This window comes from Pan troglodytes, chromosome Y (assembly GCF_028858775.2).
Source record: "Pan troglodytes isolate AG18354 chromosome Y, NHGRI_mPanTro3-v2.0_pri, whole genome shotgun sequence".
NCBI classification, from domain to species: domain Eukaryota; kingdom Metazoa; phylum Chordata; class Mammalia; order Primates; family Hominidae; genus Pan; species Pan troglodytes.
In genome coordinates this window covers 34,737,022-34,763,840 of record NC_072422.2, presented here as the reverse complement: position 1 = coordinate 34,763,840, position 26,819 = coordinate 34,737,022, and the positions used below count along the sequence as shown (strand labels likewise).

The 26,819-nt window shown below is 54.8% G+C and overlaps 1 protein-coding gene and 1 long non-coding RNA gene across 12 annotated transcripts in view; one reads left to right on the top strand and one right to left on the bottom strand.

Annotated features, from left to right (window-relative positions):
* LOC107972835 (interleukin-3 receptor subunit alpha) overlaps positions 1-22,212 on the top strand; it is a 40,628-nt gene extending 18,416 nt beyond the window's left edge. For 2 of the 7 annotated variants that reach the window (XM_063805053.1, XM_063805054.1), the window contains exons 5-12: positions 882-1,014; positions 1,107-1,288; positions 6,265-6,380; positions 8,870-8,896; positions 15,212-15,326; positions 18,564-18,669; positions 20,857-20,938; positions 21,908-22,212. In XM_063805053.1, the coding sequence (XP_063661123.1) occupies positions 882-1,014; positions 1,107-1,288; positions 6,265-6,380; positions 8,870-8,896; positions 15,212-15,326; positions 18,564-18,669; positions 20,857-20,938; positions 21,908-21,982 (836 nt within the window). In that variant the 3' untranslated portion in view covers positions 21,983-22,212. Of the gene's footprint in view, positions 1-881; positions 1,015-1,103; positions 1,289-6,264; positions 6,381-8,869; positions 8,897-15,211; positions 15,327-18,563; positions 18,670-20,856; positions 21,385-21,907 lie in introns of those variants that run through there. The other 5 variants (XM_054677235.2, XM_063805052.1, XM_054677234.2 and 2 more) reach the window with 3 other exon arrangements.
* On the bottom strand, positions 13-18,569 carry LOC129138920 (uncharacterized). Of its 5 annotated transcripts, none has more exons than XR_010155003.1 (4): positions 16,014-17,941; positions 12,775-15,245; positions 5,543-6,191; positions 13-1,500 (listed from the first exon to the last, which is right to left on the bottom strand). It is a non-coding gene; the product is annotated as an uncharacterized LOC129138920 (long non-coding RNA). The 5 variants fall into 5 exon arrangements; XR_010155004.1 differs by having other exon boundaries at positions 16,029-17,941; XR_010155002.1 differs by lacking the exons at positions 12,775-15,245; positions 16,014-17,941 and adding exons at positions 11,269-11,404; positions 11,503-12,765.
* Positions 22,213-26,819: the final 4,607 nt, after the last annotated feature.

Sequence of the window (26,819 nt, the reverse complement as noted above, 5' to 3'; positions counted from 1 at the left end):
ATTAAAAGAATATGCAGGATCTCTCCGTATTATTATTATTTTTTACAACGGCTTGTGTATCCACCATGGTCTCAAAATACAAAAGGCACTCTAAAAAGCAATCAGAGTTTTATTTTTTTTTTTGAGACGGAGTCTCGCTCTTGTCACACAGGCTGGAGTGCAGTGGCATGGTCTTGGCTCACTGCAACCTCTGCCTCCTGGGTTCAAGAAATTCTCCTGCCTCAGCCTCCCTATTAGCTGGGATTACAGCAGCCCGACATCATGCCCGGCTAATTTTTGTATTTTTAGTAGAGGCGGGGTTTCACCATGTTAGCCAGGCCGGTCTCGAACTCCGGACCTCAGGTGATCCTCCTGCCTCGGCCTCCCAAAGTGCTGGGATTACAGGCATGAGCCACCATGCCCGGCTTTTATTTATTTATTTATTTTTTGAGACGAAGTCTCACTCTGTTGCTCAGGCTGGAGTGCAGTGGCGTGATCTCAGCTCCATGCAACCTCTGCCTCCTGGGTTCAAGAAATTCTTCTGCCTCAGCCTCCCGAGTAGCTGGGATTAGAGCGGCCCGACATCACACCTGGCTAATTTTTTCTATTTTTAGTAGCGATGGGGTTTCACCATGTTGGCCAGGCTGGTCTCAAACTCCGGACCTCAGGCGATCCACCTGCCTTGGCCTCCCAAAGTGCTGGGATCACAGGCGTGAGCCACCACACACGGCTAATTTTTGTATTTTTAGTAGAGACGGGGTTTCTCCATGTTGGCCAGGCTGGTCTCGAACTCCTGACCTCATGTGATCCACCCGCCTCGGCCTCCCAAAATGCTGGGGTGACAGGCGTGAGCCACCGTGCCCGGCCCCGATTCGAGTTCTCTTTCATGTTTGTGAACCCAGGTGGGAAGCCTCGGGCAGGTGCAGAGAATCTGACCTGCTGGATTCACGACGTGGATTTCTTGAGCTGCAGCTGGGCGGTAGGCCCGGCGGCCCCCGCAGACGTCCAGTACGACCTGTACTTGAACGTTGCCAAGTAGGTGTGCCCTTGGGCAGAGGCCGGGCTGTCCCTGGTGCGGGTGCCATCGGCGTGGGGTCGTCCCCCAACCTTACCGCTTACCGCAGCAGGCGTCAACAGTACGAGTGTCTTCACTACAAAACGGATGCTCAGGGAACACGTATCGGGTGTCGTTTCGATGACATCTCTCGACTCTCCAGCGGTTCTCAAAGTTGCCACATCCTGGTGCGGGGCAGGAGCGCAGCCTTCGGTATCCCCTGCACAGATAAGTTTGTCGTCTTTTCACAGATTGGTGAGTAGACCAGGACACTCCCTCCCACCCTCAGTTCTGTGATACCACGGCTTTAGCGTTAGGCCAGATCCCACGGGACCACGTGGCTCCCAACGCAGACGTTGGCCTCTCACATTTCCAGAGGCTGGACGTTGGAGGTCAGGGTGCTGGCTGGCTGGGCTCCTCGGGAGGTCTCTTCCTGGCTTGGAGAGAGGGTCATCTTCTCACTGTGTCTTCATGTGGTGGAGAGAGAGAGAGAGAGATGAAGTTCTGGGGTCTCTTGTTAGAAGGGCACTAACACTATCATGGGTCCCATCATGGGTCATAGGATCCCTCATCATGGGTCATGGGACCCCCCGTCATGGGTTCCATCATGGGTCCCATCATGGTTCATAGGATCCCCGATCATGGGTTCCATCATGAGTCAGAACCCCCTATCATGGATTCCATCATGGGTCATGGGAACCTCCATCATGGGTCCCATCATCGGTCATAGGACCCCCTATCATGGGTTCCATCATGGGTCATGGGACCCCCTATCATGGATTCCATCATGGGTCATGGGAACCCCCATCATGGGTCCCATCATCGGTCATAGGACCCCCTATCATGGGTTCCATCATGGGTCATGGGACACCCCCCATCATGGGTTCCACCATGAGTCATGGGATCCCTCATCGTGGGTTCCATCATGGGTCATGGGACCCCCCCATCATGGGTTCCACATGGGATCCCTCATCACTGGTTCCATCATGGGTCATAGAATCCCCCATCATGGGTTCCACCATGAGACGTGGGACCCCCTATCATGGGTTCCACATGGGATCCCTCATCATTGGTTCCATCATGGGTCATAGGATCCCCCATCATGGGTTCCATCATGGGTCATGGGACCCCCCCATCATGGGTTCCATCACGGGTCATGGGACCCCCCATCATGGGTTCCATCATGGGTCATGGGAACCCCCATCATGGGTTTCATCATGGGTCACAGGATCCCCTATCATGGGTTCCATCATGGGTCATGGGACCCCCCCCCATCATGGGTTCCACCGTGAGTCATCGGATCCCTCATCATGGGTTCCATCATGGGTCATGGGACCCCCCCCATCATGGGTTCCACCGTGAGTCATGGGATCCCTCATCATGGGTTCCACTATGAGTCATGGGATCCCTCATCATGAGTCCCATCATGGATCATGGGATCCCTCATCATGAGTCCCATCATGGATCATGGGATCCCTCATCATGGGTTCCATCATGGGTCATGGGACCCCCCCCATCATGGGTTCCACCATGAGTCATGGGATCCCTCATCATGGGTTCCACCATGAGTCATGGGATCCCTCATCATGAGTCCCATCATGGGTCATAGGATCCCTCATCATGCGTCCCATCATGGATCATGGGACCCCCCCCCACCATGGGTCACAGAATCCCCCATCATGGGTCAAAGAATGCCCCATCATGGGTCCTGTCATGCATCACTGGATCCCCCTATCATGGATTCCACCATGAGTCATGGGATCCCTCATCATGGGTCCCAGCATGGGTCATGGAAGCCCCCATCATGGGTCATGGGAACCCCCCATCATGGGTCATGGGAGCCCCCATTGTGAGTCATGGAATCCCTCATCATGGGTCTCATCATGGGTCATGGGTCCCATCATGGGTCATGGGAGCCCCCATCATGAGTCATGGAATCCCTCATCATGGATCTCATCATGGGTCATGGGTCCCATCATGGGTCATGGGAGCCCCCATCATGAGTCATGGAATCCCTCATCATGGGTCATGGGTCCCATCATGAGTCATGGAATCCCTCATCATGGGTCATGGGTCCCATCATGGGTCACGGGAGCCCCCATCATGGGGGTCCACCCTCATAACTTCAGCCCACGCCAGTCACCTCCCAAAGACCCCACCTTCTAACACCACCCAACCAGGGGTTAGAGCTTCAGTGGAGGAATTTGGGACAGAAGGACACACACTTTCAGTCCATGATAGCCGAGCTCCGGGGAACCTCCCAGGTGGTGAGAATGTCAATATGCCCAGAGCTGACATGCCCTGACCCCACGGGCAGGGTACTCGGATGCTTCAGAAGAGGAGGGGGAAACGAGGAAGAGGAGGAGGACAAGGAGAAGAGAAGGGAGGAGAGGAAGAACATGAGCAGGGGGAGGAGGAGGAGGAGGAGGAAAAGAAGAAACAGAGGAAAAGGAGGGGGAGGAGGTAGAGATGGAGAGGGAAGGAAGAGGAGGAAGAGAAGAAAACGGAGAAAGAGGAGGGGGAGGAGGACGAGGAAGAGAAAATGGAGAAAGAGGAGGGGGAGGAGGTGGAGATGGGGAGGGGAGGAAGAGGAGGAAGAGAAGAAAACAGGAGGGGGAGGAAGAGAAGAAAATGGAGGGAAAGGAGGGGGAGATGGGGAGAGAAGGAGCAGGAGGAGGAGAAGAAAGAAGAGGAAGAAAGAAGGAGGAGGAGAGGGTGGAGGAGGAAGAGGGTGAAGGAGAGAGGGAGGAGAATGGAGAGGAGGAGGTGGGGGAGGGAAGAGAAGGAGGTGAGGAGGAGGAAGGGGAGGATAGAGAAGGTGGGGTAGAAGGGTGGTGAGGTGGGGAGGGAGGAGGAGAGAGGAGGACTGGGAGGAGGGGGCAGGAAGGTGGAGGAGGGGAGGGGAGAAGGAGGGGAGAAGGGTGGAGGAAGGAGAGCAGGAGGAGGGAGGAGGAGGAGGGGCAGAAGGAAGAAGGAGTGGGAGGAGAGGAGGAGAAAGGAGAAGGAGGAGGAGAATGGGCAGGGGAGGAGGAGGAGAGGGAGGAAAAGGAGGCAGAGGAGGGTGGAGGGGGAGGAAAGAGGAGGAGAGAGGAGGGAGAAGGAGGGGAGAGGATGGAGGAAGGGGAGCAGGAGGGGGAGGAAAAAGGAGGAGGGGCAGAAGGAAGAAGGAGCAGGAGGAGAGGAGGAGGAGGAGAGGGAGGAAAAGGAGGTGGAGGGGGAAGGAGGAGAGAGGAGGGAGAAGGAGGGGAGAGGATGGAGGAAGGGGAGCAGGAGGGGGAGGAAAAAGGAGGAGGGGCAGGAGGAAGAAGAAGCAGGAGGAGAGGAGGAGGAGGAGAGGGAGGAAAAGGAGGTGGAGGGGGAAGGAGGAGAGAGGAGGGAGAAGGAGGGGAGAGGATGGAGGAAGGGGAGCAGGAGGGGGAGGAAAAAGGAGGAGGGGCAGGAGGAAGGAGCAGCAGGAGGAGAAGAGGAGGAGAATGGGCAGGGGAGGAGGAGAGGGAAGAAAAGGAGGGGGAGGAGGAAGGAGGGGGAGGAAGGAGGGGGAGGAAGGAGGGGGAGGAGGGTGGAGGGGGAGGAGGGTGGAGAGGGTGGAGGGGGAGGAAGAGAGGAGGGAGAAGGAGGGGAGAGGATGGAGGAAGGGGAGCAGGAGGGGGAGGAAAAAGGAGGAGGGGCAGAAGGAAGAAGGAGCAGGAGGAGAGGGAGGAAAAGGAGGTGGAGGGGGAAGGAGGAGAGAGGAGGGAGAAGGAGGGGAGAGGATGGAGGAAGGGGAGCAGGAGGGGGAGGAAAAAGGAGGAGGGGCAGGAGGAAGAAGAAGCAGGAGGAGAAGAGGAGGAGAGGGAGGAAAAGGAGGTGGAGGGGGAAGGAGGAGAGAGGAGGGAGAAGGAGGGGAGAGGATGGAGGAAGGGGAGCAGGAGGGGAGGAAAAAGGAGGAGGGGCAGAAGGAAGAAGGAGCAGGAGGAGAGGGAGGAAAAGGAGGTGGAGGGGGAAGGAGGAGAGAGGAGGGAGAAGGAGGGGAGAGGATGGAGGAAGGGGAGCAGGAGGGGGAGGAAAAAGGAGGAGGGGCAGGAGGAAGGAGCAGCAGGAGGAGAAGAGGAGGAGAATGGGCAGGGGAGGAGGAGAGGGAAGAAAAGGAGGGGGAGGAGGAAGGAGGGGGAGGAAGGAGGGGGAGGAAGGAGGGGGAGGAGGGTGGAGGGGGAGGAGGGTGGAGGGGGAGGAGGGTGGAGGGGGAGGAAGAGAGGAGGGAGAAGGAGGGGAGAGGATGGAGGAAGGGGAGCAGGAGGGGGAGGAAAAAGGAGGAGGGGCAGGAGGAGAGGAGGAGGAGAATGGGCAGGGGAGGAGGAGAAAGGAGAGTGGAGGAGGAGGGTGACAAGGAGAATGGGGAGGAGAGAGGAGGGGTAGAAAAAGGAGAGAGAGGAAGAGTAGGAGCGGAGGAGGAGGAGGGGAGGGGAGGGGAGAAAGACCAGGAGGGTAGGAGGAGGGGGAGGAGGAGGAGGGGGCCAGGGCTGGACTTACTTCCAGGGGCCCAGGGGAGACCCAGCCAGGCAGCCGGACACACAGGGCTGGGCTGGTAGTCGGGTCACACCTGAGGATGTGGAAGTGCCTGGGGTTCCCGGGAAGTGGAGGATGTCCTGGGCCACTGGGAGAGGCGGCACATCCCCTGGGGGGCTGAGGTGGGGAAGGTGAGAAGCCAGGCAGGGGCCAGGAAGTGGAAGCTTCAGGAGGATGTGTGCAGGTCAAAGTGTAGGAGTCTCCGGGGGGGCCCATCTTGAATGATGCAGAGAGGGCCTCCAAGGCTCCAGTGTGCTGCAGGTGGGCAGAGGGGGCATGGGAAGTAGGGGTTGGCCCTGGGCAGGGGTGGGGAGTGGGCCAGGCTGCCCAGCGGGGCTGAGCCTAGAGATGGAGGAGGCAGGGAGAAAGACGTGCAGCCGCCAGTCCTTGGAAAAGCTGAACACCTGGTACTTCAGAGAACAAAAGGGTGGTTCTGAAGGCTGCTCCCAGGACAGTGGGGCTCCGGGGGTGCAACCCCAAGGCTCACTCCTCCCAGTGCCCCCAACACGGCTCAGTCCTGTGTCTCTGCCTGTGGAGTTTCTTTGTTCCCTCTTCCTTCCTGGTGTTTTTCTCTCCCGCTCTCCAAATGCATAGGAGAAGTAATTTGAAGTATCTCCAGAAAAAAAAAGAGAAAAAGAAAAAGAAATGATTTCTTGTACTCCTAAAAGTGTTTTTCTCGTTGCTAGAGATATTAACTCCACCCAACATGACTGCAAAGTGTAATAAGACACATTCCTTTATGCACTGGAAAATGAGAAGTCATTTCAATCGCAAATTTCGCTATGAGCTTCAGATACAAAAGGTAAACTTTCACCCCGCCCCCAGCCCCCCCACCCCCGTGGACATCCCTTATTTTTGGTAAGTCGCACTCTGGGGCCTTGAAACGGGCAACAATCTCCTCTGATAACGCCACAGAAGGCATGGATCATTAAAAAACAAAAACAAAAACAAAAGGCCGGGCGCGGTGGCTCACGCCTGTCATCCCAGCACTTTGGGAGGCTGACGCAGGTGGATCACAAGGTCAGGAGATCGAGACCATCCTGGCTAACGCGGTGAAACCCCGTCTCTACTAAAAATATGAAAAAAAATTAGCTGGGCGTGGTGGCACGGTCCTGTAATTCCAGCTATTGGGGAGGCTGAGGCAGGAGAATTGCTTGAATCCAGGAGGTGGAGGTCGCAGGGAGCCAAGATCGCGCCACTGCACTCCAGCCTGGGCGACAGAGCGAGACTCCGTCTCAAAAAAAAAAACAAAAAACAAAAAACAAAAAAAAAAGTTTGAGACTGTATGCGGTCTGTTGTTTTTTATTTTTATTATTTCTATTGTTATGTGGTTATTTTTATTTTTTCTTGAACTTCCTTTTTTCTTTTGTAGTGATCTACAGATTCAATGCAAGTTTCCCAGATATTTTTGATCCACAGTTTGTTGGATCAGTTGAACATAAATATTGATTTATTTATTGAGCCACTCTGGCTCTGTAGCCCAGGTTGGAGTGCAGTGGCTTAAATCTTGACTCACTGCAACCTCTGCCTCCCGGGTTCAAGTGATTCTCCTGCCTCAGCCTCCGGAGTAGCTGGGATTATGGGCACCCACCACCACACCCAGCTAAGTTTTCGTATTTTTAGTAGGAACAGAGTTTCACCATGTTGGCCAGGCTGGTCTCAAACTCCTGACCTCAGGTGATCCACACGCCTCGGCCTCCCAAAGTGCTGGGATTACAGGTGTGAGCCTCCGTGCGCAGCCTATATGTTATATTTAGTTTTTATTTTATTTTATTTTATTTATTTATATTTATTTATTTATTTATTTATTTATTTTTGAGACGGAGTCCTGCTCTGTTGCCCAGGCTGGGGTGCAGTGGCATGATCTCAGCTCACTGTAACCTCCGCCTCTCGGGTTCAACCAATTCTCAGCTTCAGTCTCCTGAGTAGCTGGGATTACAGGCACCTGCCACCACGCTTGGCTAATTTTTTTTGTATTTTTAGTAGAGACGGGGTTTCACCATCTTGTCCCGGCTGGTCTTGAACTCCTGACCTTGTGATCCACCCACCTCAGCTTCCCAAAGTGCTGGGATTACAGGTGTGAGGCACTGTGCCCGGCCATATATTTATTATTTATGCTCAAATACTAATTATTTCATATGCAATTTTTCTGTAAGTCTAAATCTGCTCAAAAACGTTAGGTCTATTCATTTCTTTTATATTACCAAGTGTTTTTTAGCCAATCTGTTTGGGTTTTTTTTTTTTTTTTAAGAAAATAAATGGCCGGGTGCAGTAGTTTACGCCTGTAATCCCAGCACTTTGGGAGGCCGAGGCGGGATGATCACGAGGTCAGGAGATAGAGACCATCCTGGCTAACATGGTGAAACCCCGTCTCTACTAAAAATACAAAAAAAATTAGCTGGGCATGCTGGCGGGCGCCTGTAGTCCCAGCTACTTGGGAGGCTGAGGCAGGAGAATGGCGTGAACCCGGAAGGCGGAGCTTGCAGTGAGCCAAGATTGTTCCACTGCACTCCAGCCTGGGCAACAGAGTGAGACTCCGTCTCAGGAGAAAAAAAAAGAAAATAAATACAGCACAGACTTCTTTCTTTCACTGATTTGAGGGAGCAGGCATAGCTGCAGCCACAGGCAGAGTCATAGCTAGTCTGGTGTTGCACCCCCGCTAGTTCGCTGGCCTGGCATAGGCTGTCTGTGGCTACCCCTGAGTGCATCTGGATGCAGTCTGGGAGGACAGTGGGTCTTGTTTGTCCACAGGCCTCACAAAGCCCCCTCCCACCAAGGTCTTGCCACAGTGGCCCATAAGAAACCTTTTGGGCCGGGCGCAATGGCTTATGCCTGTAATCCCAGCACTTTGGGAGGCTGAGGTGGGCAGATCATGAGGTTGAGATCAAGACCATCCTGGCCAACATGGTGAAACTTTGTTTCCACTAAAAATACAAAAAATTAGCCAGGCGTGGTGGCACGCACCTGTAGTCCCAGCTACTCGGGAGGCTGAGGCAAGAGAATCGCTTGAATCCGGGAGGCGGAGGTTGCAGTGAGCCAAGATCACGCCACTGCATTCCAGCCTGGGTGACGGAGTGAGACTCCGTCTCATAAATAAATAAACAAACAAACCTTTTGGTCAGGTGCTATTTACTCCTAAGCTCATTATTTTGCCCCCACTGCTGCCCAAAGGCCTTCCCAGACCCCTCACTGTTTTGCTGGTTTTCCTGGAGGGAGAAATTTGAGTTTGGGAGGAGGAGGCTGTCAGGGACGGTCCAGACACTCAAAAGTTTGTTTGCTTTTGTGTTGCAGAGAATGCAGCCTGTAATCACAGAGCAGGTGAGTGTTCCCTACCCCCAGCCGCTGTACTTGACATTGCAAAGGGTGAGTTTTATTAAGAATAAAATGATAAAAATATTAATAATTCTTATTAATAAAATAATGAAAATATTATTAATAATGTTATTATTCAATGTTCAGTGACTTTCATTGGACAGACTCTGAGTGTCACCCTTACTGCGATCTTGCAAAATTGGGATATTTCACATCCCCAAATTGAGGGATGGGAAAAGGAAGAGTCAGGGATGACACCTCCCAAGGTGTGAGAGCCAGATGCTATGGCTGGCCAGGTGCTGTCCAAACGAGGTCCACCCATTTGCCCCAGATTCCTTACCCTGGGCCAGGCAGCCCCAGTCCAGCAGGAACAAGCTACCAAACCATAGCTCCACCCAGCAGAGACAAGCATTCAGACAGGTGGCCCAGACCTCAGACAAGCATCCCACACAGACGACCCTCCCCCAGCCCCTGCCTGGGATCTGGAGGAACAGACAGCCGGACCACAGCATTCTCTGTCCCCTCTCTCTCTGTCCATCTCTTTCCCCGTATCTCTTTCTCTGTCTCTGAATCTCTCTCCCTTTCTCCCTCCCTCTCTTTCTCTCTCTCTCGTCTCCATCTCCCTCCCCCTCTCTGTATCTCCCTCCCTTTTTCCCTCCCTCTATCTTTCTGGCTCTCTCCCTGTGTCTATCTCCCCCTGTCCCCATCTCTCTCTGTGTCTCTTTCCCTCCCTCTCTCATTCTCCTTCCCTCTCTCTATCTTTCTCTCTCTCTGTCTCTATCTCCTGCTCTGTGTCTGTCTGTGTCTGTATCTTTCTCCCTTTTTCCCTCCATCTCTCTCTCCCTGTCTCTCTCTCCCCGTTCCCATCTCTCTCTCTGTGTCTCTGTCTCTCCCTCTCTCATTCTCCCTCCCTCTTTTATTCTCCCTCCCTCTCTTTATCTCTCTCTCCTGGTCTCTATCTCCCCCGTCCCCATCTCTTTCTCTGTGTCTCTCTGTATCCTTCTCCATTTCTCCCTACATCTCTCTCTCTCTCCCTGTCTCTATCTCCCACTGTCCCTGTCTGTTTCTCCGTGTCTGTCTCTGTATCTCTCTCCCTTTCTCCCCCCATCTTTCTCTCTCTCTCCCGGTCTCTATCTCCCCTTCTCCCCATCTCTCTCTCTCTGTCTGTCTCTGTATATCTCTCCCTTTCTCCCTCCATCTTTCTCTCTCTCTCCCGGTCTCTATCTCCCCTTCTCCCCATCTCTCTCTCTCTGTCTGTCTCTGTATATCTCTCCCTTTCTCCCTCCATCTTTCTCTCTCTCTCCCGGTCTCTATCTCCCCCTCTCCCCGTCTCTTTCTCCGTGTCTGTCTCTGTATCTCTCTCCCTTTCTCCCTCCATCTTTCTGTCTCTCTCCCGGTCTCTATCTCCTCCCTCCCCATCTCTTTCTCTGTGTCTGTCTCTGTATCTCTCTCCCTTTCTCCCTCCATCTTTCTCTCTCTCTCCTGGTCTCTATCTCCCCCTCTCCCTGTCTCTCTCTGTCTGTCTCTGTATCTCTCTCCCTTTCTCCCTCCCTCTCTTTATCTCTCTCTCTCTGCCTCTATCTCCCACTGTCCAAATCTGTGTCTCTGTCTCTCCCTCTTTCATTCTCCCTTTCTTTCTCTATCTCTCTCCTTGTCTGTATCTCCCCCTCTCCCAGTCTCTCTGTATCTCTGTATCTCTCTCCCTTTCTCCTTCCCTCTCTTCATCTTTCTTTTTGAAACGGAGTTTCGCTCTTGTGGCCCAGGCTGGAGTGCAATGGCACGATCTCGGCTCACTGCAACCTCCGCCTCCCAGGTTCAAGCGAATCTACTCCCTCAGCCTCCCAAGTAGCTGGGATTACAGGCACTCGCCACCATGCCCAACTAACTTTTTTTTTTTTGTATTTTTAGTAGAGACAGGGTTTCACTAGTGGGCCAGGCTGGTCTCGAACTCCTGACCTCAGGCGATCCACCTGCCTCATCCTCTCAAAGTGCTGGAATTACAGGTGTGAGCCACCGTGCCCGGCCCCTCTCTTTATCTTTCTATCTCTCTCCCTGTCTCTCTCTCCCTTCCCCTCTCTGTCTCTCTCTCCCTTCCCCTCTGTCTCTCTCTCTCCCTTCCCCTCTCTGTCTCTCTCTCCCTTCCCCTCTCTGTCTCTCTCTCCCTTTCCTTCTCTGTCTCTCTCTCCCTTCCCCTCTCTCTCTCCATTCCCCTGTCTCTATGTCTCTGCCTTTCTCTCTCCCATTATTTCTCTGTGATTGTCTCTTTCTTTCTCTGCCTCTGTCTGTCTGTCCCCCTGTATTAGTCCATTGTCACACTGCTGATAAACATATACCCAAGACTGGGTAATTTATAAACAAAAGAGGGTTCCTGGACTCACAGTTCCATGTGGCTGGGGAGGCCTCACGATCACAGCAGAAGGTGAAGGAGGAGCAAAGACATGTCTTACACGTCAGCAGGCAAGACAGAATGAGACAGTCGCCGGGCGCAGTGACTCATGCCTGTAATCACAGCACCTTGGGAGGACGAGGTGGGTGGACCACGAGGTCAGGAGTTCAAGACCAGCCTGGCCAACATGGTGAAACCTAGCTCTACTAAAAATAAAAAAAATTACCCAGACGTGGTGGTGGTGGGCGCCTGTAGTCCCAGCTACTCGGGAGGCTGAGGCAGGAGAATTGCTTGAACCCGGGAGGCAGAGGTTGCAGTGAGTTGAGATCGCGCCACTGCACTCCAGCCTGAGTGACAGAGTGAGACTCCGTCTCGAGAAAAAAAAAAAAAAATGAGAGCCGAGAGAAAGGTTTCCCTTATTAAACCATTAGATCTCGTGAGACTTATTCACTACCCCGAGAACAGTGTGGGGGGAAACTGCCTCCATGATTCAGTTATGTCCTACCCAGTCCCTCTCACAACACGTGGGAGTTATAAGGGCTACAATTCAAGATGAGATTTGGGTGGGGACACAGCCAAACTACATCACCCACTCTCTCTGTCTCTCTGTTTCTGTTTTCCTCTCTGTCTCCGTTTTTCTTTCCCTCTCTCTGTCTCCCCTCTCTCTGTCTCCCCTCTCTCTGTCTCCCCTCTCTCTGTCTCCCCTCTCTCTGTCTCCCCTCTGTCTCTTTGTATCTCTGTCTCTCTCTGTCCATCACCCACTCTGTCTCTTTGTCTCTCTATGTCTGTTTCTGTTTTTCTCTTTCCCTGTCTCCCCTCTCTTTGTATCTATGTCTTTCTCTCTGTCTCTCCCTGTTTGTGTCTCTCTCTGTCCATCACCTACTCTGTCTCTTTGTCTCTCTCTGTCTCTCTGTTTCTGTTTTTCTCTCTGTCTTTCTCTTTCCCTCTGTCTCCCCTCTGTGTCTCTTTGTATCTCTGTCTCTGTTTCTATCTGTCTCTCTCTGTCCATCACCCACTATCTCTGTCTATGTCTGTTTTTCTGTCTCTGTTTTTCTCTCTCCCTCTCTCTGTCTCCCCTCTCTGTGTCTCTTTGTATCTCTGTCTCTCTCTCTGTCTCTCCCTGTCTGTTTCTATCTCCGTCCTCCTGTATTAGTCCATTTTCACGGACTAATGAGGATCCTTCCCGCCTCTCCCAGCTCCTGGGGACTCTGGGGTCCCTGGGCTTGTGGCCATATCACTCCACTCTCTGCCTCCGTCTCCACATGGCCTTCTCCTCTGCATCCGTGTCTCCTTTTTATTTATTTATTTATTTATTTGGAGACAGAGTCTTGCTCTGTCACCCAGGCTGGAGTGCAGTGGTGCGATCTCGGCTCATTGCAACCTCCGCCTCCCAGGTTCAAGTGATTCTCCTGCCTCAGCCTCCCGAGTAGCTGGGACTACAGGTGCACACCACCACGCCTGGCTAATTTTTGTATTATTAGTAAAGATGGGATTTTACCTTGTTGCTCAGGTTGACCTCGAACTCCTGACCTCAGGTGATCTACCCGCCTCAGCCTCCCAAAGTGCTGGGATTACAGGTGTCAGCCACCGCGCCCGGCCACGTCTCCTCTTCTTATAAGGATATTGGTCATTGCATTTAGGGCCCACCCTGATCCAAAATGACATCATCTCAATCTACATCTTAATGACATCTGCCATGAACAGGTATTTCATCATAAGGCCCCATTGTAAGCTGCTGGGGGCTAAGACTGCAACATATGAATTTTGGGGGATCACAATGCAGCCTCATTCTTTTGTACCCATCAAATATGAATGGTCTTTTCTTCCTTTTTTTTTTTTTTGAGATGGAGTCTCGCTCTGTCACCCAGGCTGGAGTGCAGTGGCGCAATCTCGGCTTACTGCAAGCTCCGCCTCCCGGGTTCACACCATTCTCCTGCCTCAGCCTCCCGAGTAGCTGGGACCTCAGGCGCCCGCCACCGGGCCCAGCTAATTTTTTGTATTTTTAGTAGAGACGGGATTTCACTGTGGTCTCGATCTCCTGACCTTGTGATCTGCCCGCCTCGGCCCTCCAAAGTGCTGGGATTACAGGCGTGAGCCACCGCGCCTGGCTGAGCTATTTCATCATAAGGCCCCACTGTAAGGAGCTGGGGGCTAAGACTGCAACATATGAATTTTGGGGGATCACAATGCAGACTCATTCTTTTGTACCTATCAAATATGAATGGTCTTTTCTTTTACTTTTTTGTTTGGTTTTTAATTTCAGACAGGCTCTCACTCTGTCACCCACGCTGGAGTGCAGTGGCACAGTCACGGCTCACTGCAATCTCTGCCTCCTGGGCTCAAGGGATCCTCCTGCCTCAGCCCCCCAAGTAGCTGAAACTACAGGCGTTTGCCACCATGTCAGCTCATTTAAAAAAAAATTTGGCTGGGCGCGGTGGCTCACGCTGGTAATCCCAGCACTTTGGGAGGCCGAGGCGGGTGGATCATGAGGTCAGGAAATCGAGACCATCCTGGCTAACACGGTGAAACCCCGTCTCTACTAAAAAAAAATACAAAAAATTAGCCGGGCATGGAAGCGGGTGCCTGTAGTCCCAGCTACTCGGGAGGCTGAGGCAGGAGAATGGCATGAACCCGGGAAGCGGAGCTCGCCGTGAGCCGAGATCACGCCGCTGCACTCCAGCCTGGGTGACAGAGTGAGACTCCATCTCAAAAAAAAAAAAAAATTTTTTTTTGGCTGGACGTGGTGGCTCACACTGGTAATCCCAGCACTTTGGGAGGCTGAGGCGGGTGGATCACCTGAGGTTGGGAGTTCGAGACCAGCCTGACCAACATGGAGAAACCCCGTCTCTACTAAAAATACAAAATTAGCCGAGCGTGGTGGTGGGCGCCTGTAATCCCAGCTACTCGGGAGGCTGAGGCAGGAGAATCGCTTGAATCTGGGAGGCGGAGGTTGCGGTGAGCCGAGCTGGTGCCACTGCACTCCAGCCTGGGCAACAAGAGTGAAACTCTGTCTCAAAACAAAACAAAACAAAACAAATTTTCTTCTAGAGATGGGGTCTTGCTATGTTGCCCAGGCTGGTCTCAAACTCCTAAGCTCAAGGTATCCCCCCACCTCAGCCTCCCTAGTAGCTGGGACCAAAGACGTGTGTCACCACGTCTGGTAATTTTTACAGGTTTTTTTTTTTTTTGGTAAAGATGGGGTCTTGCTATGTTGCCCAGGCTGGTGTCAAACTCCTGGGCTTAAGCAATTCTCCCACCTCAGCCTCCAAAAGTGCTGTGGTGAGAGGCATGAACCGTAGCGCCCAGCCCCTCTTTTCTTCTTTTATTATTTTATTTATTTATTTATTTATTTATTTAGAGACAGAGTCTCACTCTGTTGCCCAGGCTGCAGTGCAGTGGTGCGATCTCGCCTCACTGCAACCTCCACCTTTCAGGTTTAAGCAATTCTCCTGCCTCAGCCTCCTGAGTAGCTGGGATTACAGGTGTGCACCACCACGCCTGGATAATTTTTGTATTTTTAGTAGAGACGGGGTTTCACTGTGTTAGCCAGGTTGGTCTCGATTTCCTGACCTCGTGATCCACCCACCTTGGCCTCCCAAAGTGCTGGGATTACAGGCGTCCACCACCACGCTCGGCTAATTTTTTGTATTTTTAGTAGAGACGGGGCTTCACTGTGTTAGCCAGGATGGTCTCAATCTCCTGACCTCGTGATCCACCCGCCTCAGCCTCCCAAAGTGCTGGGATTACAGGTGCCTGCCACCATGCCAGGCTAATTTTTGTATTTTTAGTAGAGACAGGGTTTCGCCATGTTGGCCAGGCTGGTCTCGAACTCCTGACCTCAGGTGATCCACCTGCCTCGGCCTCCCTAAGTGCCCAGGTGAGAGTCATGAGCCACCATACCTGGCCCCTCTTCTTTATTTTCTTTCAAACCACAGGTCAGAGACAGAACCTCCTTCCAGCTACTCAATCCTGGAACGTACACAGTACAAATAAGAGCCCGGGAAAGAGTGTATGAATTCTTGAGCGCCTGGAGCACCCCCCAGCGCTTCGGTGAGTGGGCTGTTCGGGGTGAGCGGGGTGCGCGGGGTGAGCGGGGTGAGCGGGGTGCGCGGGGTGAGCGGGGTGCGCGGGGTGAGTGGGGTGCGCGGGGTGCGTGGGGTGCGCGGGGTGAGTGGGGTGCGCGGGGTGCGCGGGGTGCGCGGGGTGCGCGGGGTGCGCCGGGTGAGCGGGGTGCGCCGGGTGAGCGGGGTGCGCGGGGTGCGCGGGGTGCGCCGGGTGAGCGGGGTGCGCCGGGTGAGCGGGGTGAGCGGGGTGCGCCGGGTGAGTGGGGTGCGCGGGGTGCGCCGGGTGAGCGGGGTGCGTGGGGTGCGCGGGGTGAGTGGGGTGCGCGGGGTGCGCGGGGTGCGCCGGGTGAGCGGGGTGCGCCGGGTGAGCGGGGTGCGCGGGGTGCGCCGGGTGAGCGGGGTGCGCGGGGTGCGCCGGGTGAGCGGGGTGCGTGGGGTGCGCGGGGTGAGTGGGGTGCGCGGGGTGCGCGGGGTGCGCGGGGTGCGCCGGGTGAGCGGGGTGCGCCGGGTGAGCGGGGTGCGCGGGGTGCGCCGGGTGAGCGGGGTGCGCGGGGTGAGCGGGGTGCGCCATCCTGTGTCACGGAAACACTCCTCTCCTGCAAAGGAGAGGAGATTCACTCCCCCAGTTTCTGTGACCCCAAAAAGGACCCTGAACCCGACGGTGAACTCACACCTTGCTCTTACTCACGAGAGGAGACGTGGAAGGGAAACAAGGTCGTCCCACTGACAGACACCCCCTGGGCCTTGTAATAAAGACCGAGGCGGGCGGATCACAAGGTCAGGAGATCGAGACCGTCCTGGGTAACACGGTGAAACCCCGTCTCTACTAAAAATACAAAAAATTAGCCGGGCGTGGTGGTGGGCGCCTGTAGTTCCAGCTACTCGAGAGGCTGAGGCAGGAGAATGGCGTGAACCCGGGAGGCGGAGCTTGCAGTGAGCCGAGATCGCACCACTGCACTCCAGCCTGGGCGACAGAGCGAGACTCCATCTCAACAACAAGACAAAAGGATCGCCTCAGAGTAGAACTTCTGGCCGGGCACGGTGGCTCACACCTGCCATCCCAGCACTTTGGGAGGCTGAGGTGGGTAGATCACCTGAGGTCAGCACTTCAAGATCAGCCTGACCAACATGGAAAAACCCTGTCTCTACTAAAAATACAAAAATTAGGTCGGGTGCTGTGGCTTAAGCCTGTAACCCCAGCTACCAGGGAGACTGAGGCAGGAGAATCGCTTGAATTGTGTTCCCTCAAAATTCATGTGTTGAAGCTTTGATCCCCCAGGAACTCAGAATGTCACTGTGTTTGGAGTTGGGGTGTTTAAAGAGGCGATTAAGGTAAAATGAGGTCATTAGGGTGGGCCCTAATCTAATAGGACTGGGGTCCTCATAAGAAGAGATGAGGACACAGACACACACACCAAGGGACAACCCTGTGGGACACAGGGAGAAGACGGCGTCTCCAAGCCCAGGAGAGAGGCCTCAGGAGGAACCAGCCCTGCCCACACCTGGATCTCAGACTTCCAGCCTCCAGGACTGTGGGAGAATCAGTGTGTTTTGTTTATAAGCTGCCTAGTCTATGGTATTCTGTGATAGCAGCCTGAAATGGACTAAGACATCTCATAAAAAGAGGAGATGAGGACACAGACACACACAGAGGGACGACCCTGTGAGCACACAGGGAGAAGACGGGGTCTGCAAGCCCAGGAGAGAGGCCTCGGGAGGAACCAGCCCTGCCCATGCCCATCTCTTGATCTTGGACCTGCAGCTTCCAGGACTGTGGGAGAATCAATTCCTTTTTCCTTTTTCTTTTTTCTTTTTTTCCTCTTTTTCTGAGATGGAGTCTCACTCTGTCGCCAGGCTGGAGTGCAGTGGCGTGATCTTGGCTCACTGCAACCTCCGCCTCCCAGGTTCAGGCCATTCTCCTGCCTCAGCCTCCTGAGTAGCTGGGATGACAGGCGCCTGCCACCACACCCGGCTAATGTTTGTATTTTTATTAGAGACGGGCTTTCTGGCCATGTTGGCCAGGCTGGTCTCATACTCCCGACCTCAGGTGATCCGCCCGCCTTGGCCTCCCAAAGTGCTGGAATTACAGGCGTGAGCCACCGTGCCCGGCCAAATTCCTTTTTCCTGAAGCCACCAAGCTGTGGGACTTTTTTATGGCAGTCCCAGCAGACAGATCCACCCTCGTTCCAAATAAGGTTATCGTCATAGGTTCTGGGGGTGAGGTCGTAGATGTATGTTTCTTTTTTTTTTTTTTTTGGAGAGAGAGTCTCTCTCTATTGCCCAGGCTGGAGGGCAGTGGCGCGATCACGGCTCACTGCAGCCTCGACCTCCTGGGCTCAAGCGATCCTCTCGGGAGGCTAAGAGAGGAGAATCGTTTGAATCCGGGAGGCAGAGGTTGCAGGGAGCTGAGATCGCACCACAGCACTGCAGAGCGAGACTCTGTCTCAAAAAAAAAAAAAAGAAAAAAGAAAAAAAATAGACCGGGTGCGTGGCTGACGCCTGTAATCCCAGCACTTTGGGAGGCCGAGGCGGGCGGATCACTTGAGGTCAGGAGTTCAAGACCAGCCTGACGAAGATGGTGAAACCCCGTCTCTATGAGAAATATAAAAATTACCCGGGCGTGGTGGCGGGCGCCTGTAGTCCCAGCTACTCGGAAGGCAGGGGCAGGAGAATCGCTTGAACCTGGGAGGTGGAGGTTGTGAGCTGAGATCGCGCCACTGCACTCCAGCCTGGGCGACAAAACGCGACTCCATCTCAAAAAAAAAAAAAAGAAAAAGAAAAAATTAACACACATACACAAATTCCGTGATAAACACAAAATCAAGTTCAAAGCACGCATGCCAGTGCTGCCTCTGCTGCCCCTCCATGCTGCCCACACCCAAAGCACCTGCCGGCCTGCTGGGCACAGTGGAAGTCCCTGGCACTCCCCGTGTCCCGAGCACCAGGCAGACAGGGATCCCTGGTGGTCTTTCAGCTCCCTTAGGGTTCCAGACTGGGGCTGGGAGGTCCGGAAGTCGCTCCCGGTCCTGGTACTCAGGTGGCCTGCAGGTGGCCCGCAGGTGGTCACGGTCCCTGTGCAGGTGGCACTACTGGGGTGTACCCCCTGGACGCCACCCCATGTGGCAGGCACCTCTCTGCTTCCCAGGGCCCCGGGGAGAGCTTACAGTCCCTGGTCCCCCCAGGACGGCCCCCGGTCTGTGACCCTCTCACCCTTTACCCCTAGAGTGCGACCAGGAGGAGGGCGCAAACACACGTGCCTGGCAGACGTCGCTGCTGATCGCGCTGGGGACGCTGCTGGCCCTGGTCTGTGTCTTCCTGATCTGCAGAAGGTGAGCCCTCGAGGGCGTCCGCGGGCGTCGCTTGTTTCCAGTGTGACCCTGAAAGTTATTCACAGAACCATCCTGAGAATTATTATTTTTGTGACGGAGTCTCGCTCTGTCTCCCAGGCTGGAGTGCAGTGGCGCGATCTGGGCTCACTGCAGCCTCTGCCTCCCGGGTTCAGGCAATCCTCCTGCCTCAGCCTCCCAAGTAGCTGGGATTACAGGCACCCAGCAACACACCCAGCTAATTTTTGTATTTTTAGTAGAGACGGGATTTTGCCATGTTGGCCAGGCTGGTCTCGAATTCCTGGACTCAGGTGATCCACCTGCCTCAGCCTCCTAAAGTGCTGGGATTCCAGGCGTAAGCCACCTCGCCTGGCCCATATTATTATTATTGTTATGATTATTATTATTTTTTGAGTCTTGCTCTGTCACCCAGGCTGGAGTGCAGTGGCACGATCTCGGCTCACCGCAGCCTCCACCTCCCAGGTTCAAGTGATTCTCCTGCCTCAGCCTCCCGAGTAGCTGGGATTACAGGTGTGCAACACTGCACCCAGCTAATTCTTGTATTTTTAGTGGAGACGGGGTCTCACCATGTTGGCCACACTGGTCTTGAACTCCTGGCCTCAAGTGATCCCCCAGCCTCGGCCTCCCAAAGTGCTGGGATTACAGGCGTGAGCCACCGCACCTGGCCCCTTGATAATTATTCACAAAAGACCAGGGGCCAGGTCCTCTCTGCTAGCTGCCCCCTGCCAGGAGGTCTGTAGAGCCAAAGCTGAGGGCTCTGGTGGGACCAAGGGTGTCCCCAGGGTGGAGGAAGCAGGGCCGGTCCTCCCCTGCCCTACCCAGCGGGCCTGACACAGTCAGAGGGCGAAAGGCCAGGCTTTCTGGTCGGGAAGGGGCCTGGGCTAATGTCAAAGCTGTCCACTTGGATGGGCCAGGATCTGTCAGGCAGACCAACTCTAGGTTTTCGGTCACCAGCTGGGTCACCCCAGGCCCTGTCTCCTTTTTTTTAGAGAAGGAGTTTTGCTTTTGTTGCCCAGCCTGGAGTGCAATGGCGCCATCTCGGTTCACTGCAACCTCTGCCTCCTGGGTTCAAGCGATTCTCCTGCCTCAGCCTCCTGAGTAGCTGGGATTACAGGGATATGCCACCACGCCCGGCTAATTTTGTATTTTTAGTAGAGACGGGGTTTCTCCGTGTTGGTCAGGCTGGTCTTGAACTCCTGACCTCATGTGATCCACCCGCCTCGGCCTCCCAAAGTGCTGGGATGACAGGCGTGAGCCAGCATGCCCGGATAATTTTGTATTTTTAGTAGAGACACAGTTTCTCCATGTTGGTCAGGCTGGTCTTGAACTCCTGACCTCAGTTGATCTGCCCGCCTGGGCCTCCCAAAGTGCTGGGATTACAGGCCTGAGCCACCATGACCAGCCAGGCCCTGTTTCCTTCCTGCTGGGTATCAGAGCTTCACAATCTGTCAAATGGGTGCCATGGTGACTTCTGTCTCCCGGGGGAAGGGGGAAAAGGGGAGGGGGAGGAGGGGGAGGGGGAAGGGGAAGAGGGGGGAGGAGAGGAGATGGGGGAGGAGGGGTGGGGGGAGGAGGGGGGAAGGGAGGAGGGGGGAAGGGAGGAGGGGGGAAGGGAGGAGGGGGGAAGGGAGGAGGGGGAAGGGAGGAGGGGGAGAAGGGAGGAGGGGGAGGAGGGGGGAAGGGGAGGAGGAGGAGGGGGAGGAGAGGTGAGGGGGAGGGTGGGGGAGGGGGAAGGGGGAGGAGGAGAGGGGAGGATGAGTGGGGAGGGGGAAGGAGGGGGAGGGGGAAGGAGGGAGAGGGGGAGGGAGAGAGGGAGGGGTGGGGGGGAAGGGGTGGAGGGGGGAGGAAGAGGGGGACGCGGCCCTTGCTGCAAGCTGTCTCAGGTCGTAAACTCAGTGACCTGAGGCACCAGGGGTCTGTCTTCGCAGCTGCACCCCTGGGTGGCTCCGGTACCAGTGCCCTACTCCTTTAATTAGACACCAGCGCCTGCCTATGATGATTGTCGGGGGCGTGTCAGGGCCTCGGGGGCCGGGAAAATAGAGACCCCTCGAGTAGGTGACTTGAGTCTTTTGCTCCGTCCTGGCACTGCCTGTCCTGGACACGCCGTGTCCGAGATGATGAGCTGGTCGGTGCTGGGTTCAGAGCTGGGCCATTTCTCTTTCCTCCGAGGTATCTGCTGATACAGAGACTCTTTCCCCGCATCCCTCACATGAAAGACCCCATCGGTGACAGCTTCCAAAACGACAAGCTGGTATGTTGTTTTTTCTGCCTTGGGACGGGTCTGCAGGCGTGGTGGCCACTTTGGGAGGCCCAGGCGGGCGGACCATTGAGGCCAGGAACTGGAGACCAGCCTGGCCAACATGGAGAAACTCCGTGTCTACTAAAAATACAAAATTAGCCAGGTGTGGTGGCGGGCGCCTGTAATCCCAGCTACTCGGGAGGCTGAGGGAGGAGGATCACTTGAACCGGGGAGGTGGAGGCTGCAGTGAACTACGATCGAGCCACTGCACTCCATCTGGGCGACAAGAGTGAGATGGCCTGGACTAGGAGGCTGGACACCTGTCTGCTGGTGCTGGTGGGCGGCTGGGAAAAGCTGCAGGATGAAGGGAGTTGGGGGACACTGGGCTCCCAGCCCACCGTGATCACGGGCCGTCTCCGCACCCTGCACACCAGAGCAGAGCAGATTTTTTTTTTTTTTTTTTTAGATGGAGTTTTGCTCTTGTTGCCCAGGCTAGAGTGCAATGGTGCCATCTTGGCTCACCACAACCTCCACCTTCCCGGTTCAAGGTTCAAGCGATTCTCCTGCCTCAGCCTCCCGAGTAGCTGGGACTACAGGCATGCACCAACACACCCAGCTAATTTTGTATTTTTAGTAGAGAAGGGGTTTCACTATGTTGGCCAGGATGGTCTGGATCTCCTGACCTCGTGGTCCGCTCGCCTCGGCCTCCCAAAGTGCTGGGATTACAGGTGTGACCCACCGTGCCCAGCTCAAAGTGCCGGGATGACAGGCATAACCCACCGCACCTGGCCCAAAGTGCCGGGATGACAGGCGTGAGCCACCGCGCCTGGCCCAAAGTGCCGGGATGACAAGGCGTGAGCCACCATGCCTGGCCCACAGAGCAGATCTGAGATGGGACAGGCCCCCGCAGATCAGGACATGGGCTCTGTTATCTGGGGGGTGGCCGACTCACCCTGCCTCCTCCTCCTCTCATCTCTGCAGGTGGTCTGGGAGGCAGGCAAAGCCAGCCTGGAGGAGTGTCTGGTGACTGAAGTACAGGTCGTGCAGAAAACTTGAGACTGGGGTTCAGGGCCTGTGGGGGTCTGCCTCAATCTCCCTGGCCGGGCCAGGCGCCTGCACAGACTGGCTGCTGGACCTGCGCACGCAGCCCAGGAATGGACATTCCTAACGGGCGGTGGGCATGGGAGATGCCTGTGTAATTTAGTCCGAAGCTGCCAGGAAGAAGAACAAAACTTTGTGTGTTTATTTCATGATAAAATGATTTTTTTTTTTTTTTTTTTTTAACCCACTCACTGGTCCCTGTCTCTGGATTCAGCCCCATTCCTCCAACACTACTAGAGAGACTGTTTCCACTGTTTTTTTTTTTGGAGATGGAGTCACGATCTGTCTCCCAGGTTGGAGTGCAGTGATGCAATCTCAGCTCACTGCAACCGCTGCCTCCCGGGCTCAAGCAGTTCTCCTGCCTCAGCCTCCCGAGTAGCTGGGATTACAGGCATACACCACCACCCCGCCTAATTTTTATATGAGCCGGTCTCGAACTCCTGACCTTGTGATCTGCCCGCCTCTGCCTCCCAAAGTGCTGGGATTACAGGCGTGAACCACCACACCTGGCCTTTTTTCTTTTTTGAGACCGAGTCTCGGTCTGTCGCCCAGGCTGGAGTGCAGTGACGCGATCTCGGCTCACTGCAACCCCCACCTCCGGGGTTCAAACGTGTCCTGCCTCAGCTTCCTGAGTAGCTGGGATTACAGGCACCTGCCACCACACCTGGCCAATTTTTGTATTTTTAGTAGAGATGGGGTTTCACCATGTTGGTCAGGCTGGTCTTGAACTCCTAACCACAAGTGATCCACCTGCCTTGTCCTCTCAAAAGTGCTGGGATTACAGGCATGAGCGACCGTGCCCAGCTTCCAGTGTTTTATAACTAGCTCCTCCAGGACTTCTGAGAAACACATCACCTTTGCTGCTTTCCGAGGGTGCCAGATGTCCGGCCTGGCCTGTCTGTCCTCTCCGGCCCCCGGCTGTACACATGACCCTGGCTGCATGGATTTTTTTTTTTTTTTTTTTTTGACACGGAGTCTCACTGTCACCCAGGGTAGAGTGAAATGGAGCCATCTCAGCTCACTGCAACCTCCACCTCCAGGGTTCAAGCAATTCTCCTGCCTTAGCCTCCTGGGTAGCTGGGACTACAGGCACCTGCCACCACGCCTGGCTAATTTTTGTATTTTTAGTAGAGACGGGGTTTCATCACGTTAGCCAGGCTGGTCTCGATCTCTTAACCTCGTGATCTGCCTGCCTCGGCCTCCCAAAGTGCTGGGATTACAGGCGTGAGCCACCGCGCCAGGCCTGGCTGCCCGTCTCTTTCTAAGCCACCTTACAGGGCTTGTGTAGCCAGGTAGACTCTGATGTCCCTAAACATGCTGTGTCCACGCACCTTTTTACCCACAGACGTGAGGAGCTGCCCACATCCAGCGGGGGCTCTGGGATCTGCCCTGGCAGGGTCAGTCGTGCTCACACCCCGAGGCCAGCCTGGGCTCTTTTCTCCCCACCCTGGCCTGACCTCTGTGTCCCCACCCTCATTCCCCAGAGCTGGATGGATGCTGGCTTGACTTCTGACCCCCTCCCCAGGCCCTGTCTCCCCGTTGGGGTCTTCCCGACTAGGCCTCTGCTGGGTGTGAGGGCCAAAACGAAAACGGGTACCTGGAGCTGCAGGAAAGGAGATGAAAGGAGGTATCAGCGTCGCCTGTGTGTGGCGGGGGAGGCCGGGCAGCCTGGCGCAGAAAAGCAGGGAGAAGGAATCCAGGAAGCAGGTAGGCTGGCAAGGAGGGAGCCCACCAGCCCACCTGCGGCCCCTGGGAATGGTCCCATCGTCTGCGGGTTGAACCTAAAACACGGAGCCCTGGATGCCCCACCGTAAATCCACAGGAAGGAACTATGATTTTTTTTTTTTTTTTTTTAAGACAGAGTCTCGCTCTGTCGCCAGGCTGGAGTGCAGTGGCGTGATCTCAGCTCACAGCAACCTCCACCACCCAGGTTCAAGTGATTCTCCTGCCTCAGCCTCCCCAGTAGCTGGGATTACAGGTGTGTACCACCATGCCCAGCTAGTTTTTTGTATTTTTAGTAGAGATGGGGTTTCTCCATGTTGGTCAGGCTGGTCTCAAACTCCCGACCTCAGGTGATCCGCCCGCCTTGGCCTCCCAAAGTGCTGGGATTTCAGGTGTGAGTCACCAGGCCTGGCCCTTTTTTTTTTCTTTTTTTGGAGACAGTCTTGCTCTGTCACCCAGGCTGGAGTGCACTGGCACCATCTCAGCTCACAACAACCTCTGCCTTCTGGGTTTAAGCGATTCTCCTGCCTCAGCCTCTCGAATAGCTGAGACTACAGGCATGTGCCCCCACGCCGGGCTAGCTTTGTGTTTTCAGTAGAGACGGGGTTTCACCATGTTGGCTAGGCTGGTCTGGAACTCTTGACCTCATGTGATCCGCCCATCTCGGCCTCCCAAAATGTTGGGATTACAGACGTGAGTCACCGAGTCTGGCCCCCCACCACCCCCGTTTGTTTTTTTGAGACAAAGTCTGGCTCTGTCACTCAGGCTGGAGTGCAGTGGCACAATCTCACCTCACAGCAACCTCTGCCTCCTGGGTTCAAGCAACTCTCCTGCCTCAGCCTCTCGAGTAGCTGGGATTAGAGGTATGCACCATCATGCCTGGCTAACATTTATTTTTAGTAGAGACAGGGCTTCTCCATGTTGGTCAGGCTGGTCCTGAACTCCCAACCTCAGGTGATTCACCTGCCTCACCATCCCAAAGTGCTGGGATTACAGAGGTAAACCACTGAGCCCAACCGGAACTGTGATTTTGATAGTACCCACAAGGCAGGATTCTCTTAAAAACAGCTATGCCACCATGTATTATTGTCTATGAAGTTATCTCCAACACTCAGCTTGCTGAGAGCCTCAGCATTTCAAGATTGTGCAGGACTGGCCAGGCACAGTGGCTCATGCCTGTCATCCCAGCACTTTGGGAGGCCGAGGCGGGCGGATCACGAGGTCAGGAGATCGAGACCATCCTGGCTAACATGGTGAAACCCTTGTCTCTACTAAATACACAAAAAAAATTAGCCGGGCTGTGGTGGCGGGCGCCGTAGTCCCAGCTACTCAGGAGGCTGAGGCAGGAGAATGGCCTGAACCCGGGAGGTGGAGCTTGCAGTGAGCTGAGATTGTGCCACAGCACTCCAGCCTGGGTGACAGAGTGAGACTCCGTCTCAAAAACAAAAAAACAAAATTAGCCGCGCACGGTGGTGGGCACCTGTAATCCCAGCTACGTGGGAAGCTGAGGCAGAATGGCTTGAACCTCGGAGATGGAAGTTGCGTTGAGCCGTTATCACACCATTGCAGTCCTGCCTGGGTGACAAGAGACTCCATCTCAAAGAAAAAAAAAAATCAAGGAGTAAACTTGTTGGTCTTTGAATTGTAACTTTGGAGAACCTCCCCGCCACTACCGAATTCCCCAAAGTCCAGCGTACCACGTAAGATTTCACCTGATCCGCTGAGGAAACCATGCCCCAATTACTAGGTTAAAATCTATTAAGTGCCGGGCACAGTGGCTCACGCCTGTAATCCCAGCACTTTGGGAGGCTGAGGGTGGATCACCTGAGATCAGGAGTTCAAGACCAGCCTGACCAACACGGTGAAACCCCATCTCTACTAAAAATATAAAAATTAGCCGGGCATGGTGGCAGCTGCCTGTAATCCCAGCTACTTGGGAGGCTGAGGCTGCAGTGAGCTGAGATTGCGCCACTGCACTCCAGCGTGGGGGACAGAGCAAGACTCCGTCTCAAAAAAATAAAAATAAAAAACTATTAAGTATCAGGAGTGAAAATACATCCAAGAGTGAATGAAGCAGTGACCACAGCTCCAGGCAGGAACTCGGAGCCCAGGTCCCCGTGGGTTGCGAGTGTTTTGTGGAGGGTGTGCAGGACCCACAGGGCTGATGGTGGAAGGTCCTGCTTTGCCACTTGCCTCTGGGCCGAGTCACGTGACCAAGACGAGCTCTCACGGAGCTTTCCTGATCTCTGATATCATCGGGACACAAATGAGGGTTTCTACCTGGCCAAGTGCAGAGATGTAGAGTCTGCCTTTCGGGCCAGGAGCGGTGGCTCAAACCTGTCATCCCACCATGTTCGGAGGCTGAGGCGGGCGGATCATTTGAGGCCAGGAGCTCGAGAGCAGCCGGGTAGGTAAACATGGTGAAACCCCATCTCCACTAAAAATACTAAAATCAGCCGGGTGTGGTGGTGCACACCTGTAGCCCCAGCTACTTGGGAGGCTGAGGCAGGAGAATTGCTTGAACCTGGGAGGCAGAGGTTGCTGTGAGCCGAGATTGCACCACTGTACTCCAGCCTGGGCGAGAGCGAGACTCCATCCCAAAAAAAAGATGCTTTTTACTACGGCCGGGATTTCTGGAGAGCACGGGAGAGCCGGCTCTGGAACCCCAGGGCTGTAGTCTCTGTGGCCCTGCCATGCGCTGACACCAAGGCCCAAGGTTCGGCCCGGTACAGATTCAACACGGCTTTTCTTGCCCCGCAATGAATGTTTCAGCAGAAAGAGCTGGAAGGAAGCTGTCGTGCCTCGCGGTGGGTACCCCTTGTGGTGGATTCTCACGGGTGACCCCGCGGACACACAGCTGCCACTCTGGGGACCCCGACCGACTCCACTGTTCATGCTGGAATGGGGGCTGGAGTGGCCCTCGGGAGCTACAGGAGGTGGAGAGGAACGCAGGGTGTCACGCCTGTTTCAGTTTCCCCAAGATTCACGCTGAAAACGCCCCTCTCCCAAGTGATGGCGTTCGGAAGTGGGGGTCTTTGGGAGTCATGAAGCCTCATGGATGGGATCAGTG